This window comes from Canis aureus, chromosome 19, assembly GCF_053574225.1.
Source record: "Canis aureus isolate CA01 chromosome 19, VMU_Caureus_v.1.0, whole genome shotgun sequence".
Taxonomy (NCBI): domain Eukaryota; kingdom Metazoa; phylum Chordata; class Mammalia; order Carnivora; family Canidae; genus Canis; species Canis aureus.
This window is the reverse complement of record NC_135629.1, coordinates 48,096,297-48,110,297: the sequence shown is the minus strand read 5'-3', so window position 1 is coordinate 48,110,297 and position 14,001 is coordinate 48,096,297. Positions and strand designations below refer to the sequence as shown.

The 14,001-nt window shown below is 58.1% G+C and overlaps 1 protein-coding gene across 2 annotated transcripts; it reads right to left on the bottom strand.

Moving 5' to 3' along the window:
• Positions 1–8,696: 8,696 nt before the first annotated feature.
• EPHX3 (epoxide hydrolase 3) lies at positions 8,697–13,084 on the bottom strand. Of its 2 annotated transcripts, none has more exons than XM_077859605.1 (8): positions 12,858–13,084; positions 11,725–12,111; positions 11,441–11,526; positions 10,921–11,078; positions 10,692–10,820; positions 9,730–9,833; positions 9,501–9,637; positions 8,697–9,407 (listed from the first exon to the last, which is right to left on the bottom strand). In XM_077859605.1, exons 2-8 carry the CDS (start codon positions 11,965–11,967, stop codon positions 9,182–9,184), a joined length of 1,083 nt encoding a protein of 360 aa, XP_077715731.1. In that variant the 5' UTR covers positions 11,968–12,111; positions 12,858–13,084; the 3' UTR covers positions 8,697–9,181. The 2 variants fall into 2 exon arrangements, with proteins under 2 accessions (XP_077715731.1, XP_077715732.1); XM_077859606.1 differs by having other exon boundaries at positions 11,725–12,185; positions 12,858–12,873.
• Positions 13,085–14,001: the final 917 nt, after the last annotated feature.

Sequence of the window (14,001 nt, the reverse complement as noted above, 5' to 3'; positions counted from 1 at the left end):
AGTCTATGTTCCAAGTTTTCTGTTGCCCCAATAGCATCCTCTATAGCATGTCTCTTCGCTGGTCCAGGATCTAATCTCTGACCATGTGCTGTATGTAATGGCCATGTCTCTTCATGTCCTGTAATCTGAATCCGTTCCTCAGCTTTTCTTTGTCTTTTGTGATATCAACATTTTTTTAAGAGTTGAGATCATCCATTGTACAGAATGTCCCCCAGCAGGCCAGCCTGCTGGTTCCTCCGGACCAGCTTCAGGGTTTGCGTGTCTTTCTGCAGAACCACAGAGGTGATCGCTGGTCCCCGCCCCCCGCCACCCCCGCCCCCCCCCCCCCCGCCTCCTTTCCAGAGGTACCTGACATTAGTTCCCAACATTGGTGATGTTACACTTTGATCACTTGAGTGAAGTTGGCCAAGTTTCCCCTACTGTTGAGGTAGCATTCTCTTCCGATCCCTCTTTCCTTCCCTCCTCCCATAATAAATCGATATCAGGGGATGACTTGGTTGGTTAAATGTCTGCCTTTGCTCAGGTAATGATCCCAGAACTCTGGCCCCACATCAGGCTCTGCTCAGTGGAGAGTCTGCTTCTCTCTGGCCTTCCCCCTGCTTGTGCTTGTGCTCTCTCTCTTAAATAAATAAATAAATAAATAAATAAATAAATAAATAAATAAATAAATTTTAAAAAATCATTTTAAAAAATAAAAATAAATTGATATCAATATTATGTGGGGAGATATTTTGAGACTATATGAATTTCCTGGTCCCCATCAAACTTTCACCTGCTGGTTTTGGCAGGCACTGATGTTTTCCTCTGAGGTTTTTTAAAAAATTGAGCTAAAATTCACATACCACAAAATTAACTACTCACCATTTTAAAGCGTACAGCTCAGAGACCTTTAGTACAGCCATCATCACTATCTACTCCCAAGATGCTTCCATCACCCCTAACGGAAGCCCTGTCCCCAAGGGTAGTCACTCTCCAGCCCCCTTCCCCAGCCCTTGGCAGCCACCACTCTGCTTTTTGCCTCTGTGGATTTGCCTGTTCTAAACATTTTGTGTACATGGAATCAGACAGTGGGACCTTTTGTGTCTGGCTTTTTTCACCCAGAAAAGTGTTTTGAGGTTCCTCCGTGTATCATTATTATTATTATTTAAGGTTTTGTTTGTTTATTCATGAGAGACACACAGAGAGAGGCAGAGACACAGGCAGAGGGAGAAGCAGCCTCCCTGCAGGGAGCCTGATGCAGTACTCGATCCCAGGACCCTAGGATCACGCCCTGAGCTAAAGGCAGATGCTCAGTTACAGAGCCACCCAGGTGCGCCCGCATCATTCTTTCTTATGGCTAATATTCCACTGAGCGGCTATACCATACTTTGCTTCTCCATTCATCCATTAATATGTTGGATGAGTTTTAAATGCTGGAAGAGGAAGAGGGAAAGGAGGCAGAAAGTTCTGTTAGTGAGAAAGAAGAAGCATGAAGAGCCTAGGGTGGAAGTTGAATGGCCGGAGCCTGGCATCAGAGATGCCCCCCGGCTGAGGCTGGCATAGATGGGCCAGCCCCTGGGGCCAGGAACTGAGGCTGCTCTGCCCCTCCCGTCTTCTGGATGCGGCTCCCATGGGGAGGGAGTATCTGCCTATCTTATGGTGACTTGCTGGAGGCTTTCTAGGGGAAGAACTGACATTAGAACCCAGGTCCGAGTGACTCTGGGCCACGTGGAGTGTGAGGGGTGGGGCGGGGCAGAGCTGGGGATTGGACAGCAAAAGACAAAAGTTGCACAAGATGGGGCACAGCCTGATTCACAGTGAGTGTGCTGAGTCAACAGGCCCTTCGGCAGGTGCTGCTGCAGTCCCACCCCGTGCCCATCACCCCAGGAGGAAATCCAAGCCCCCCCCCGCCCCCCCCCCCCCCCCGCTTTGCCTTCAGAGCCCTCAGACTGGCTGTACCCTCTCCAGCCCTCCCCCCATCACACTGAGTCAAACTCCCTCTCACCCAGCAGGCCTTGCGCCCTCATGGCCTTTGCCCAGGTCTCCCTGATGCTGGGACACCCAGCTAGTTAAAAGGACCCTTTTGCTTCCTCCCCCAGCAGGAACTCACAGCAAATGCATTCTCTTCAAAAATGTATCTTCTTCTGTTAGAGGAAATACTCTGCTAGTTCCCACACATGTCACCCCTTTGCCGACATTGGTCCTTCTTTCTGGCCTGCCTTCCAGCACCCCCTGCCCATTCCTGTACCTGCAGAACTCCCATTTATTCCTCAAGGTTCCAGCTCTAGGAAGCCCTCCCTGCTCCTCCAGGCAGAGCTCCCCTGGGCTTTCCCAGCACCCTCCTGCTCTCTCTATCAGCCTTATCCATAAGGAGCTGGGATATCTATGTCTTGCTCTGTATCCCCATCTAGACCGAGAGCTTTCCAGGAACCAGGCATCACACAGCATGGTGTGGACACAGAGAGGGTGACATGGGAGGGTTTGGTGGCTCAGAAATTGGCTGAAAGTGTTAGGATGCCCCGTTTAGAAGGGCTGCCACAGGGGGCCCAGACCACCTCTTCAGTACCATTCTAGAGGTCTGGGGGTCCAGAAAAGGGCTTGGGGGTCCAAGAATAAAGGTAGGGGCTTCAGGAGGTGGGCTAGCTCCAACCCTGACCTATCTGAGAAAGGACTTTTTGTGGAATGGATGTCCTATGAGGTGCTGAGCTCCCCATCAGAAAGAGCAACCAAGGAATGTGGACTCACATTTTGCGAGACAGGAAGTCTAGTCTGTGACTCTGCTGATCTGGGGGCCTCCGGTCTAGGGCAGAGACAGAAAGGGAACAATAATAGTGAAAACACAGGCCAGGCCAGCATGGGGGGAGTGGGCACAAGAGAAAGTCTAGAGTGCCTACTGTGTGTCCATCCCTTTCTGAAGTCCCCATGACTCAGCCAGCAGAACGTGGATTCCTGGCTCCGGCTTCCTGCTGCCCTCCAGCCACAGTGGCAGAACCAGCCCAAGGTGTCAGGACCCTTGGGGGACAGGGTAGTCTGGAGCAGCTATTCCCACAGCCTCGCAGTGGGCTGCCACACAGTTCCCGATGTGGTGGGGGTAGGGGTGAGCTTGAGCCCTCTCCCCTGCCCCTGCCGGCCCCCTTGGCCCGGAACTGCATTTCTCCTCAATGAGCTCAGTCCCCAGGGACACAGGACCTGGGGCCAGGCCAAGACACAGCTGCTGGGCCCAGGGTTGATGACCGGGAACCTGAGAACGTGCCCTTGGCTTCTCCTCCCGGGACCACAGTCCTGCCTCCTGCATCAAAGCTGGGGCCAGGCCCTCATGCCCAGGCAATGGGCCAATGGAGCCCGACAAGAACCCGGAGGGATGAAGGCTGCTGGGTGTGGGCCCTGGGCAAGGGTGGGATGCTGGACTCCAAGGCCATTGGCTGTAGACCCAACCAGCAATTTTGGCCACTGCGTCCCTAGGGCCGTCTCATACTCCAACCCTCTATGGCTCCCTGCTGCCAAGAGTGACACCAGCCTTGCCTTACCAGCCTCACTTCTGTCTCCCAGCCCTCCCAGTCTTGGCACAGGTTACACAGTTGGGAGCACCTTTCTCATACCCTGAAGGTTCACCTTCAGGCACCACTTGGCAGTTCACTCAGACTCTCCAGCGCTTCTCACCTTCATTCATTCATTCATTCATTCATTCATTCATTCAACAAACCTTACTGACTACCTACTTGGTGGCAGGCCCCATTACGGGCAGAGGTGACAAAGACAGAGCTGTTTCTTGACCTGATGGGGGAGACAGACCAGAAACAAGAAGGTAGACAAATAAGAACCGTTGAGTGTGACATGAGAGAAGGGGGATTTCAGTGTCGGGGGGCAGGACAGGCCTCTCTGAATCAGGGGACATTGCAGCTGAGACCTGGAAGAGGAGAGGAGCCAACCAGGAGCAACATAGGTAGAGGGAATGGCAGGTGCAAAGGCCCAAACGAGGAAGGGACAACTGGATGAGAGGAGCTGTGAGGAAGCCAGGGTGTCAGGCGCAGAGTGAGCAAAGGGAGGGAAGTTGAGGGAGATGATGCAGGCCAAGTCTCAAGGGGCCACAGGGTCTGGGATTCTAACACAGGCACAGTGGCTGCCACTGGAGGCTTTCTGCAGGGAGAAGCTGATCTGGCTGAGGTTGTAGAAGACCACTCTAGAAGCTCTGCCTTCTTCTCTCCCAGGGAGTAGTCCCTGAGGCTTTACACCGTCTCCTCTGGGGTCCCATGGCCTCTTCACTCCGTGTGATCCTTCCTGGCTCTCGGTCAGATTCTTTTTTTTTTTTTTTTTAAGATTTTATTTATTATTTGAGAGAGAGAGCGGGCGAGAGAGAGAAAGAACAAGAGCTAGGCAGGGGGATGCGGGTGGAGGGGTGGGGCAGAGGGAGAAACAGACTCTCCGTGGAGCAGGAAGCCCAACTCAGGGCTCGATCCCAGGACCTTGGGATCATGACCTGAGCCCAAGGCCAGATGCTTAACCAACTGAACCTCCCCATCAGATTCTGAGCTCTGTGGGCATCTGTCTCGCTTGCTGCTGAATCCCCAGTGTCCAGCATAGAGCTGTTTCACAGTAGGTGAAATAACTGCCAGTCGAGTGAAAGGATACACCCAGTTCACTCATTGCAGAGCAGGAACCCAGGAGCTGGGGCCTGAGTGTGCCCGGTGCCGGCCCTTGAGATGTCCCCATTAGATCAGCGCTAGGTCAGAGGTAGGCCTGGGGGCTGGTGGGGCTTCTTGGAAGAGAGGGGGTGAGACCTGAATATGGAAGAGTGAAGAGAAGGGATCTCCCTTCACCTGAGAGGCTACAGGCTCTGCAGCTCTGGACAAGTGAAAGGGGAGGCCACCCCCCCCACGCCTTCTGGAGGCAGTGGTTTCCCTGTCTTAAGACCCCCATTGGGTGGGATATCCACTGGATGCCTTGGCCTCACAGACCCTGGGCTCAGACCACTCTAATCTTCCACGTCCATGACCTTAGCCCAGACCCCATCTCCTCCTGCTCTGATGTCCCCAGCCTGTCCTTGGCTCCCTAGCCCTTGAAGCTTATCCTCCTTCCCATAAGTATGGCACCTGTCCCCCCTACCTGTCTTCCTGATCAGAAAAGGGGAATGCCTCCCCAGGGCTTTTCTTTTTTCCTTTATAAAGATTGTATTTATCCATTCATGAGAGACACAGAGAGAGAGAGAGAGGCGGAGACACAGGCAGAGGGAGAAGCAGGCTCCATGCAGGGAGCCCATGTAGGACTTGATCCCGGGACCCCAGGATCCTGCCCTGGGCTGAAGGCGGCGCTAAACCACTGAGCCACCGGGGCGTCCCTCCCCAGGGCTTTTCATTACCTCTCCCCTTGGCCACGGAATGAGGTCTGTTCCACGATAAAGTGAAGTTCACAGGAATCCACAACAAATGCTCATCTCACGTTCCCCCACCCCCCTTACTCTGTCCCCTGCTTCTGCTTGGCTTCATTCTTCCCCTTCCCCACTCCACTCCGTGCCCCCGGAGGCTGACCTCTACAGGCTGCATCAATGGACTGCCTTGTCCTCTGGCTTCCAGGTGGGTTTGGCCAATAGGAGGCACCGGCAGAAGATGAAGCCGAAGGAGACAATGGGATATTAATCCTGCATCCCTTCCCATAGGGCCACCTCAGCTGGGTGCACCCCTGACCTAAGGCCCTGTCCGCATAAACCTATCCTTGGATTCTAACGTCCTTCTTTTCCCTTGTCTGGTCAGGGGGTCTGAGAGATGGTAATGGCGCCCCATAGGTGCTCACCCCTTTGGTTTCCCCAAACCCTGCCCACTCTATCTATATGCTCCCTATAGCAAACCTGCCTCAAATTACCCCATGTGAATGTGCCACTCATTTCCCCTAGGCTCACAGCTGGAGGCCCCATGCTTCCCTCCCCACTTCTGCTTAAGGGGGCTCAGAACATCCATGTCCTGTGTCCTTGGCCTCCACTCTCAGAGGCTGACTGTTATGTGGCTCAGTCCTCTCCATCTGTCAGCTGTGACACCATGGGCTGAGCCCCTCCTGCTTGACACCCCACCACCACCACCACTGCCAGCACTGCCGGGGCACCACGCTTGCCTGCTTCCCCTTCTGACTGTGGTTTCTTTGCTCTGCTTGTCCCTTAGATGTTGGAACCGCAAGGGCTCAGTGCCATCTTGTCTGCTCTGTTCCGGGGAGACTTCATCCTCGCCCAGCTTCAGCACCCCCCTGTCCCGCCACACAGACAGTGGCTTGGCTATCTTTGTCTTTAGTGCACAGAAGCATCTAGGTCCTTGCACCAGGGATCCAGGCCGCTTACTTAGATTGAACATGCCCCGAACCTGCTTCTGGCCTTCCCTTCGTATCTGCTCCGCACCCAGTGCCTGGGTTTGGGCCTCATCTTTTATTGCCCGAACATGCCCATCCTTCTTCCGGGCCTCCCTCTCAGTCTCCCCCCTCTGGCCCTGCCGCCTCACCAGTCCCCGAGTAAGACCCTGAACACATAGATCTACCCAGAACCCTCCCTGCCGGCCACGCTCACAAGGCTGGCAGATTTTGAACTTGGGTCTACGGACACGGGTGGGGCAAGTCCGGAGCATACAAGAGAAGCAGGAATTTGGGGAGAAGGTGGGGCAGAGTGCATGAATTGCAGGCATTGTTCTAAATTCTCCATATGGATTAACTCCCCATCGCGCTGGGGATCAAGCTCCCCGCCCCGTGTCTGAAGTCCTCCGCAATCCCACTGTCTTCCCAGTCTCACGGAACACTAACTCAGCTGCGCGTGGAGGTTTGCGTGAGTTGGAGCACATCCTTGCAGGGTTTGGCTCCAGGGCCACCTCCTCCAGGGAGCCTTCCCTGCCGCTCCCCAGGTAAGCGCCCCGTTCCTTAGTCCTCTGGAGCCTGGCTCCATCTCCCCGCCGCTCCTCTGCTGCTTGGCTAAAGGCGTGGAGCTGGTGGTAGGGGCGCATGAACGAGCGAATGACTGACTGAACGGCTGCACGGTGAAGGCTGGTCCCGAGACCGAGACCGGGGCTCAGAGCGGGCAGAGCGAGTCGCCGGGCCTGGGAGGGGCCTGGGCGCGAGCCGCCCGCTCCGAGACCTCCGAGACCTCCGAGTCCCGTCTCCCGCTCCAAGGGTTGCGCGCGCCGAGCCCTCGGCCGGGAGAAAGGCGCGCCCGGATTGGCTCAGGCCGAGGGAGGCGGGCTCCGGCCGAACCACGAGTCCCTATTGGCCCACGAGCCAGGACTCTGCCCAATCACCGCATTAATCCCCCCCAGCCCCAGACTCCGACTCCCTCCCGCCTGCGGCCGAGGAGGAGGGAGACGGCGCCTTCCAGTTGCCCTGGTAACCGTCAGCGGACCTGTCGCCCCGGCAACTGTCCGAGGCCTCCCGTCAGCCTTCGCCTGGGCCCCTCCAATCACCCAGACAACCGCTACCCGTTCCGGTCGACCATCAGCCCTTCCCCCGTCACCCTGGCAACCGTCGCCTCACCCACCGGCCCCTGGACACACACACCATCCTCGTCCTGCTCGCAGGCCTTCTCGCCCCAGACCCCGAGGTCGCGGGGTCCCCTTCCCCTCCGGCCCATCTCCTCGCCCCTAGGGGGCACTGCTCCCATCCTGGCGGGGGCGGTGGGGGGCGGGGTGGGCGAGGCGCCGGGGCCGGCTCCCCTGGGACCTAACGCGCCACCCCGTGCACAGGCTCTGCATGGCCCCCGGCCTGTCTCCCCGCTCACACTCTTGCGTGGGACTGTCCAGCCACAACAGGGAGCTTTTCAGAATGCAAGCCGTGTCTCTCCCCTGCTGAAAACTCTCGTCTGGCTCCCCTTGTGAATCGAATCCAAACTCCTCGCAGCCCCTGGAGGACTGGCTGTGGCTTCTTCTGCCTCGCTCTGCCCTGGCAGCTACTAACCTCCACGTTGTCGCTCTAGTGGCCTACATCTGCTTATTTCCGCCTCTGACCTTCCCACTCCCCGAAAAGTGTGTCCCCCAACTAGGGAAGCCTTTCCTGAGCCCTCATACACACACACAGCTCTCTATGCCTGTTGTGTTGACTCCACAACCGGGCCTAGCTCGGTTCCTGACATGCAGAATAGATGAGAGGACGTTGGGGGATGACTGGGAGGCCGGCGTTAGCCAGGCAGGCCCATCCCAGACATAAGGGAATGTGTTTCTGAGGTTGCTGGTCCCCAGAGAGATTCATCATGCAGCAGGTCATGACACTGCCCCCAAAGGCCAGGCAAAGGCTGGGGAGACTGAAGTGCTTTCACCAGCCTGGGGCTGTGTGGTTCACCCTCTCCTTGTACCACCCTCATCTGGAGGCTGGAGCTAAAGACCCCAGGAAGAATCAGCAGAAACTGTGACTAATTTAGAGAAGATTCCAGGGGCTGGTCCCTTCCTGTGCCAGTCCAGGATCTCACGCATCCATCCTAACGGAGCCTAAAGCTGTTTTTCCGTGGATCTGAGACAGGGATCCCAGGGATCCTTCCCAGGCAGCAGCAGAATTCAAGCTTACAAGGCCTGGAGTCACAACCAGGAGGAAGCCCGTGGGAGCTGCTCAGGGCCCGGCTAGACTGGAATCCAGACACCTACCTGTTTGCACGTGGGGAGCTGGTCAGGAGCCAGGTGTGGATGCGTCTATTCTAGGACTACCCTCGTCAGCACTGCCCAACTGCTTGCTTTGTACTTGAGGTATGGCCAGAGTGACTGAGGAACTGAATTTTTAATTGATTTTAATTAATTTGCATTTAAACTGAAGCAGCCAGATGTGGCTGCCAGTTACCCTATTAGACAGCAGCATTTGGCTGAAGACTCAGGTTGGAGAGGAAAGTCAGGGATGGGGGTGGGGGGGCTGGAGTATGTACATGTTGGAGTATGTACATGTCAGAGTACATGGTTGGTGCTGCTCTGGGGGCTGAGGTTGGCAAGAAGAGTGAGGCCCCGGGGAGGGGGAGGTAGGGCCCTCCGCAGCAAGCTCCACAGAGGACAGGTGTACCAGGGTTGAAGTGCTTGTTCACATGCACACACACTCATACCTGTGTGTGAGCCTCTGGGTTGGTGTGCCCGAGGGCATCCACCGACACCCCTGTGTGCAGCCTAGGAGTCCACGCCCTATTCAAGATCCGGATCCAGAGCCCACTCTGGTATGTATGTATGTTGTGTGGGCTCCCAGGGGCACGCAGGCCAGCAAGCAAGAGCCACTAGTCCAGCAGGTCTCGCAAGAAGGCCCACATGTACTCGTGCATCTCCTCAGGGTTGCTCTGTGGGATCCAGTGTCCCACGCCTGGCAGGATGTGGGCCTCCAGCCGGCCGGGCACAAAGCGACTACTGATGGCCCCTACCAGCCCCTGCTCGAAATAGGGGTCCTTCTCTCCCCACAGCAGCAGTGTGGGTGTGGCCAGCTCCTGGGGCTCCAGGGGGAAGTTCCTAAGGCCAAGACACAGACAGGCAGAAGAATGCCCGGCCCCACTCCCTGCCCCCACAACTCTCCCCGGCTTTCTGCCCCAGGTCTGGTCTCACCTGAAGAGGTTTCGATAATAGTTGAGGGGCCCAGTGAGACCACTGGGCTGTGAGAAGTGGTAAAGGAAGGCCTCAAGCTCACTGGGGGTTAAGTGTGGGATGCCTCTCTTGCGGTGTGTGAGGGTGCTCTTCAGGATCTGGGTACATAACAGGACTGTGGTTTCAGTGCCCAGCCTGCCCGCCCCAACCCACTACCCTCCACCTACCACCAGGCTTTGCCCTACTGCACCTGGAAGTCAGACATGGACAGTAATTTCTCAGGCAGCCAGGGAAGCTGGAACAGGAAAATGTAGTTGGAACGGAGGAACTGCCCAATGTGGCGCACAGAGTAGTCTGGGGGCAGGGGAAAGGCAGATGTGAGGCCTGGGCCTAGGGTGGCCCCAGACCCCTGCATTCCTGTGGGTACCCAGGTTAGCTGTGCAGACTTGCCAGCATTCAGGAATGTCACTGCTGTCTGCCTGAGGCCGTGAGGACACCTGACACTCCTCCTGGCCTGGGCATCAGCTTCCCTCCCTGCCGAGGGGGCCCACAGAATGGGGGCACCTCCCTCTGTAGCTCCCAAGAACCACTGGTGTGCTTCCCTTGCCCAGGCCTGGATGCATTTCAACATTTACTGAGCACCTATTGGGTGCCAGGACCTGTTTAAAACCCTGGAGACACAGCAGTAAATGGAACGGACAAAGACTCCCTTGCCCCCAGGGAGCTGACAGTCTAGAGACAGAGACAGAAAAGCAAAAAAGAGGGAGGGAGACAGAGAGAGAGAGAAAGAGAGAGAGGAAAGAGGACCATGTCACTGTATCACTTTGACTATGATACTGGGAATTAGAATTAGGTGAGATGGCATCTCATGCTATTGTGGTTGCTTACTTATCTATGCCTTCCTTGCCGGAAGAAGTATTTAACCTCTCTTGCCTCAGTTTCCCCCAACTGGACCATGAAGATAATAACATTTTCATATGCTCAGGCACCTATGTAAGTTACCGCATGCAAGCTCCTTGTCAGAGCAATGGTTACCTGTAAGTGCTTCAAGAAATGTGAGTCACTCCTAAGTGTATTGTCATTCACTGCGGATTGGGAGTGTCATGGGTGTCTCTAGGCCCTGGAGTGTTGACTGGTGGACAGGGAAGCACAGACACAGACACATGCTCCTTCACACAAGCATATCCCAGCGTCCTGGGCTCCCCAACACACCTTGGTACACAGACATGGGAGCAGCGCTGACAATTACCATCCGCTCGACCAGGGATGGGTAGTAGATGGAAAAATTCCAGGCGAGGAGCCCACCCCAGTCATGGGCCACCAGGATGCACTTGGAATAACCTGGGGGCGGGGGCGGTCAGAGGAACTGGTATGAGTGAGATGCCAGGGAGAGGCAGGGCAGGGTGAGGGAGACAGGGCCTGGGAAGGGAAGTAGCCCCACCCAGGCCCAGGATGACATCCTGGATGTCTGTCATCAGCAGGTCGATGGTGTAACAGTCTACATCCCGAGGCGCATCGGAGGGGCCGTATCCCCGCAGGTCCAAGGCCACCACGTGGAAACGGCTCTGGAACTCCCAAAGCTGGTAGCGCCAGGAGAACCTGTCAGGCGAGTGAGGAGGGAGGGTGTCAAGGTCCCCAGGCTGCACCTCCACCGTTTCCCCAGCAGGGGCCTTTGGCGACCCCATCTTCCTGCTCTGGGCTTCCCAGAATGAAAGATGGGGGGACCCCCAGGCCTAGGGCAAGGTCAGCTGCACACTGGATCCAGTGTGGCCTCAACACCAAGACCTCTTTGTCCCATCCCTCCAGGCCCTCCTCCTGAAGACCCCTGTCCTGGAACACCCCATCTCTGTGCTTTGGGCCTCCAATCTACACAGCCCCAGAGCCTGCCTCCCAGATGCGCAGGTGGTTGGCTCCACCTCCATCCAGCCCGTGTGCCCCGGGACCCTGGGCTTCAGACCTACCAGTTCTCGGGGAAGCCGTGTAGAAACAGCATGAGGGGCCCGTTGCCCCGTCCAGCAGAGACATAGTGCAGGCGCAGGCCCGAGCTCTGGCGGAGGGCACAGTCAGACCTGGGGAACCCCTCCTCGCTAGGCCTCAACACCCCGGCCACGGGCGGTCCCAGATTTGGGTTCCTGCTCACCCCGCCCCGGCCCCCCAGGGCCCGACCCCCGGGCTGCTGAACCCCAAGCCCCAAGGGCCACCCCCGACCCGCCACGCCCCTCCCTCCCCCGGCGCGCGGGCTCACCTTGAGGGTCAGGAAGCAGTGTTCGCCCAGGGTGGGGTTGCTCAAGCAGGCGGGTGGGGTGCGCCGGGGGCGCCCGCAGCAGCCGCGCCGGGGCCGGCACAGCACGTGTGTGAGCGCGATGCAGCCGTAGACGGCGGCGGCCAGCAGCGCCGCGGAGAACACGAGGCTCCACATGAAGGCGCGCAGCAGCTTCAGGGTGAGGCGCGACGGCGCCAGTAGCGCTGTCACCACCAGCTCGGGCATGTCGCCGCGACCCGGGACGACTTGGGCGCCGCCTCTGGGGGTGTGCGCGGGGGGCGCCTGCGGCAGCGACGAGGCGGGGCCGGGGCTGGGGGGCCCACCGCCTTTGGTCTGGGGCCCCTCCGTGCCTTCGGGGCTTGAGGACGGCTCCGAGAGAAGAGGCGGGAGGCTCAGACCGAAACCGCCGCCGCACACGACTCACCTAAGTGCCAGGTAAACACCTGGGCGCGACGGCGACGGGGAACAGGATGGATGGGGTGCGGGATGGAGCCTGGAGAACCGGGCTTCGGAGGCTGGGATGCGAATTGGGGGCGGGGCCTAGGCAGGCCGGGGCGGGGCTTAAGGACGGGGGCTGCCCAGGAGGGCTCCCGCCGCCAGTGGGTGGGTACCTGAAGATTGGTACGCGGGGGGGATTGCTATGTGGACTAACGGGGGGGACGGGGTGACCCGGGTGAAATGGGCGGGGCCTGGAGCGAAGGGGCGGAGCAGTGCGCGGTAGGGGCGGCCTACGAGCCAGGAACGTGGACCCACCTTGGCCGCGGAGCGTGGCGGGGGCGGGGCTTAGGTGGTGGGCGGGGCGGGGCCTAGATGGGCGGGGCCTAGAGCTGGGCGGGAGAAGGGTGCGAGCGCTCGGCCAATAAGCTGGGGGTCGGCCTGGATCCGGGCCAATGAGATGGGGGCGGGGCCGGAGCCGAATATGGCGCGGCGGGCGGGCCCGGAAGCGGAAGGAGAGGGACAGGTAGTGCCTCGGCTGCGATTAGGAGGGAGGCGCGGGCGGCCGCCGCAAGCCGAGGCGGCCTCGGGGGCCCCTGGCGCCGCCCTCCGACAGCGCCCCTTCCTGGAGCGCGACCCTGTCCTTAGGCTGGCTGGGAGCGACCTAGCAGCACCCTCACCCAGGCCTGGTTCCAACGGCGGGTCCTGCAGCGGCGACCCCGCGCCGGCCTCCTGTTAGTCCGGTGGCCCCATCGTCGGCCCGCCCCCGCGCGGCTGTGATTGGAGGGCGGTGGTCCTTGACGTGCAGGCCCGGCGGCCAATAGGCCGGTGTTGAGACGGGGGACTCCGCCGGGGCGACCAATGAAGACTCGGACTTCCAGAGGGCCGGCCGGGCCCGGGAGCCCGAGGACCGGGCGGGTCGAGGCGCTGGGGCCCTGTGCCTGGAAGAGGAAGTGGGCAGGGTCGGGCGAGAGGCCGCACCGGGCGGCTCCCTCCGTTTTGCAACCTGCCCGCAAGATCCTGAACATCTCAGTCACTCATCGTTGAGCCCGTAGAACACCCCTATTAAGTGTGGGTACCATGATCACATCCCTGCATGACAGACCACGAGCCTGAAATTGGGGGAGTAAGTCATTTGCCTAAGGCCACACAGCTTGCTGAACAGGGTTTACAGAAGAAAAGCAACCACCCCAGGCCCCGCCTCTCCTCCCGTCCAGAGGCAGCCGTCCGGATGCTTCCGCGGGTTGCCCAGGTATCTCGCTAGGCGCTCACGTAGCTATTTCTTAGCCAATTTGGGGCACGACGCACCGCGCATCGATTCCGTCTCCCCACCACTGGCCCGGGCCCTACCCGTTCTTAGTTCTCCTATCGGTTTCCTCTAACTTTTAAGCACTACACTCCTTCTTTTCGTCACTGCTAACCTTACCTCTGTATTGTTAAAGCTGCTAAACATTATTGTCCTGGGACCATAATTAAGTCTGTGGGTTCCTACTTACAGGGGAATGGCGGTTTATGTGGTTCCGCCTCAGTAAACAATTGATCTCAGCGTCGGGTAGAGGGCTGTGATTACATGGCTTGTATTGTACAAAGCTTTATTCTCCCTTACTTAGTACCTTTCTTTTCTTGTGCGATTAGCCTGTATCATAGCTTTGGTTTCTTTTACACTTCCCATCAAATCAGTTTTCCAACTACTGGATGACCCCGGTATCCCTCCCAAGTCCTCTGTAATCTGGCCGCATGGCTAGTGGGTGTCTGGGGATGTCCCTTCTTCCGCTGCTACACAAAACTCTCACCATCCCCCTGCCCCAGCTGTACCCTCAAACA

What these genes read in the sequence shown, in the direction of transcription:
- EPHX3 (XM_077859605.1), bottom strand. Translation starts at nt 11,967, where the DNA reads ATGCCCGAGCTGGTGGTGACAGCGCTACTGGCGCCGTCGCGCCTCACC. An exon ending in CACGGCTTCCCCGAGAACTG is followed by an intron (nt 11,079 to 11,440) that starts GTAGGTCTGAAG and finishes CTCGCCTGACAG; the next exon opens with GTTCTCCTGGCGCTACCAGC. An exon ending in TGTCCATGTCTGACTTCCAG is followed by an intron (nt 9,638 to 9,729) that starts GTGCAGTAGGGC and finishes TTATGTACCCAG; the next exon opens with ATCCTGAAGAGCACCCTCAC.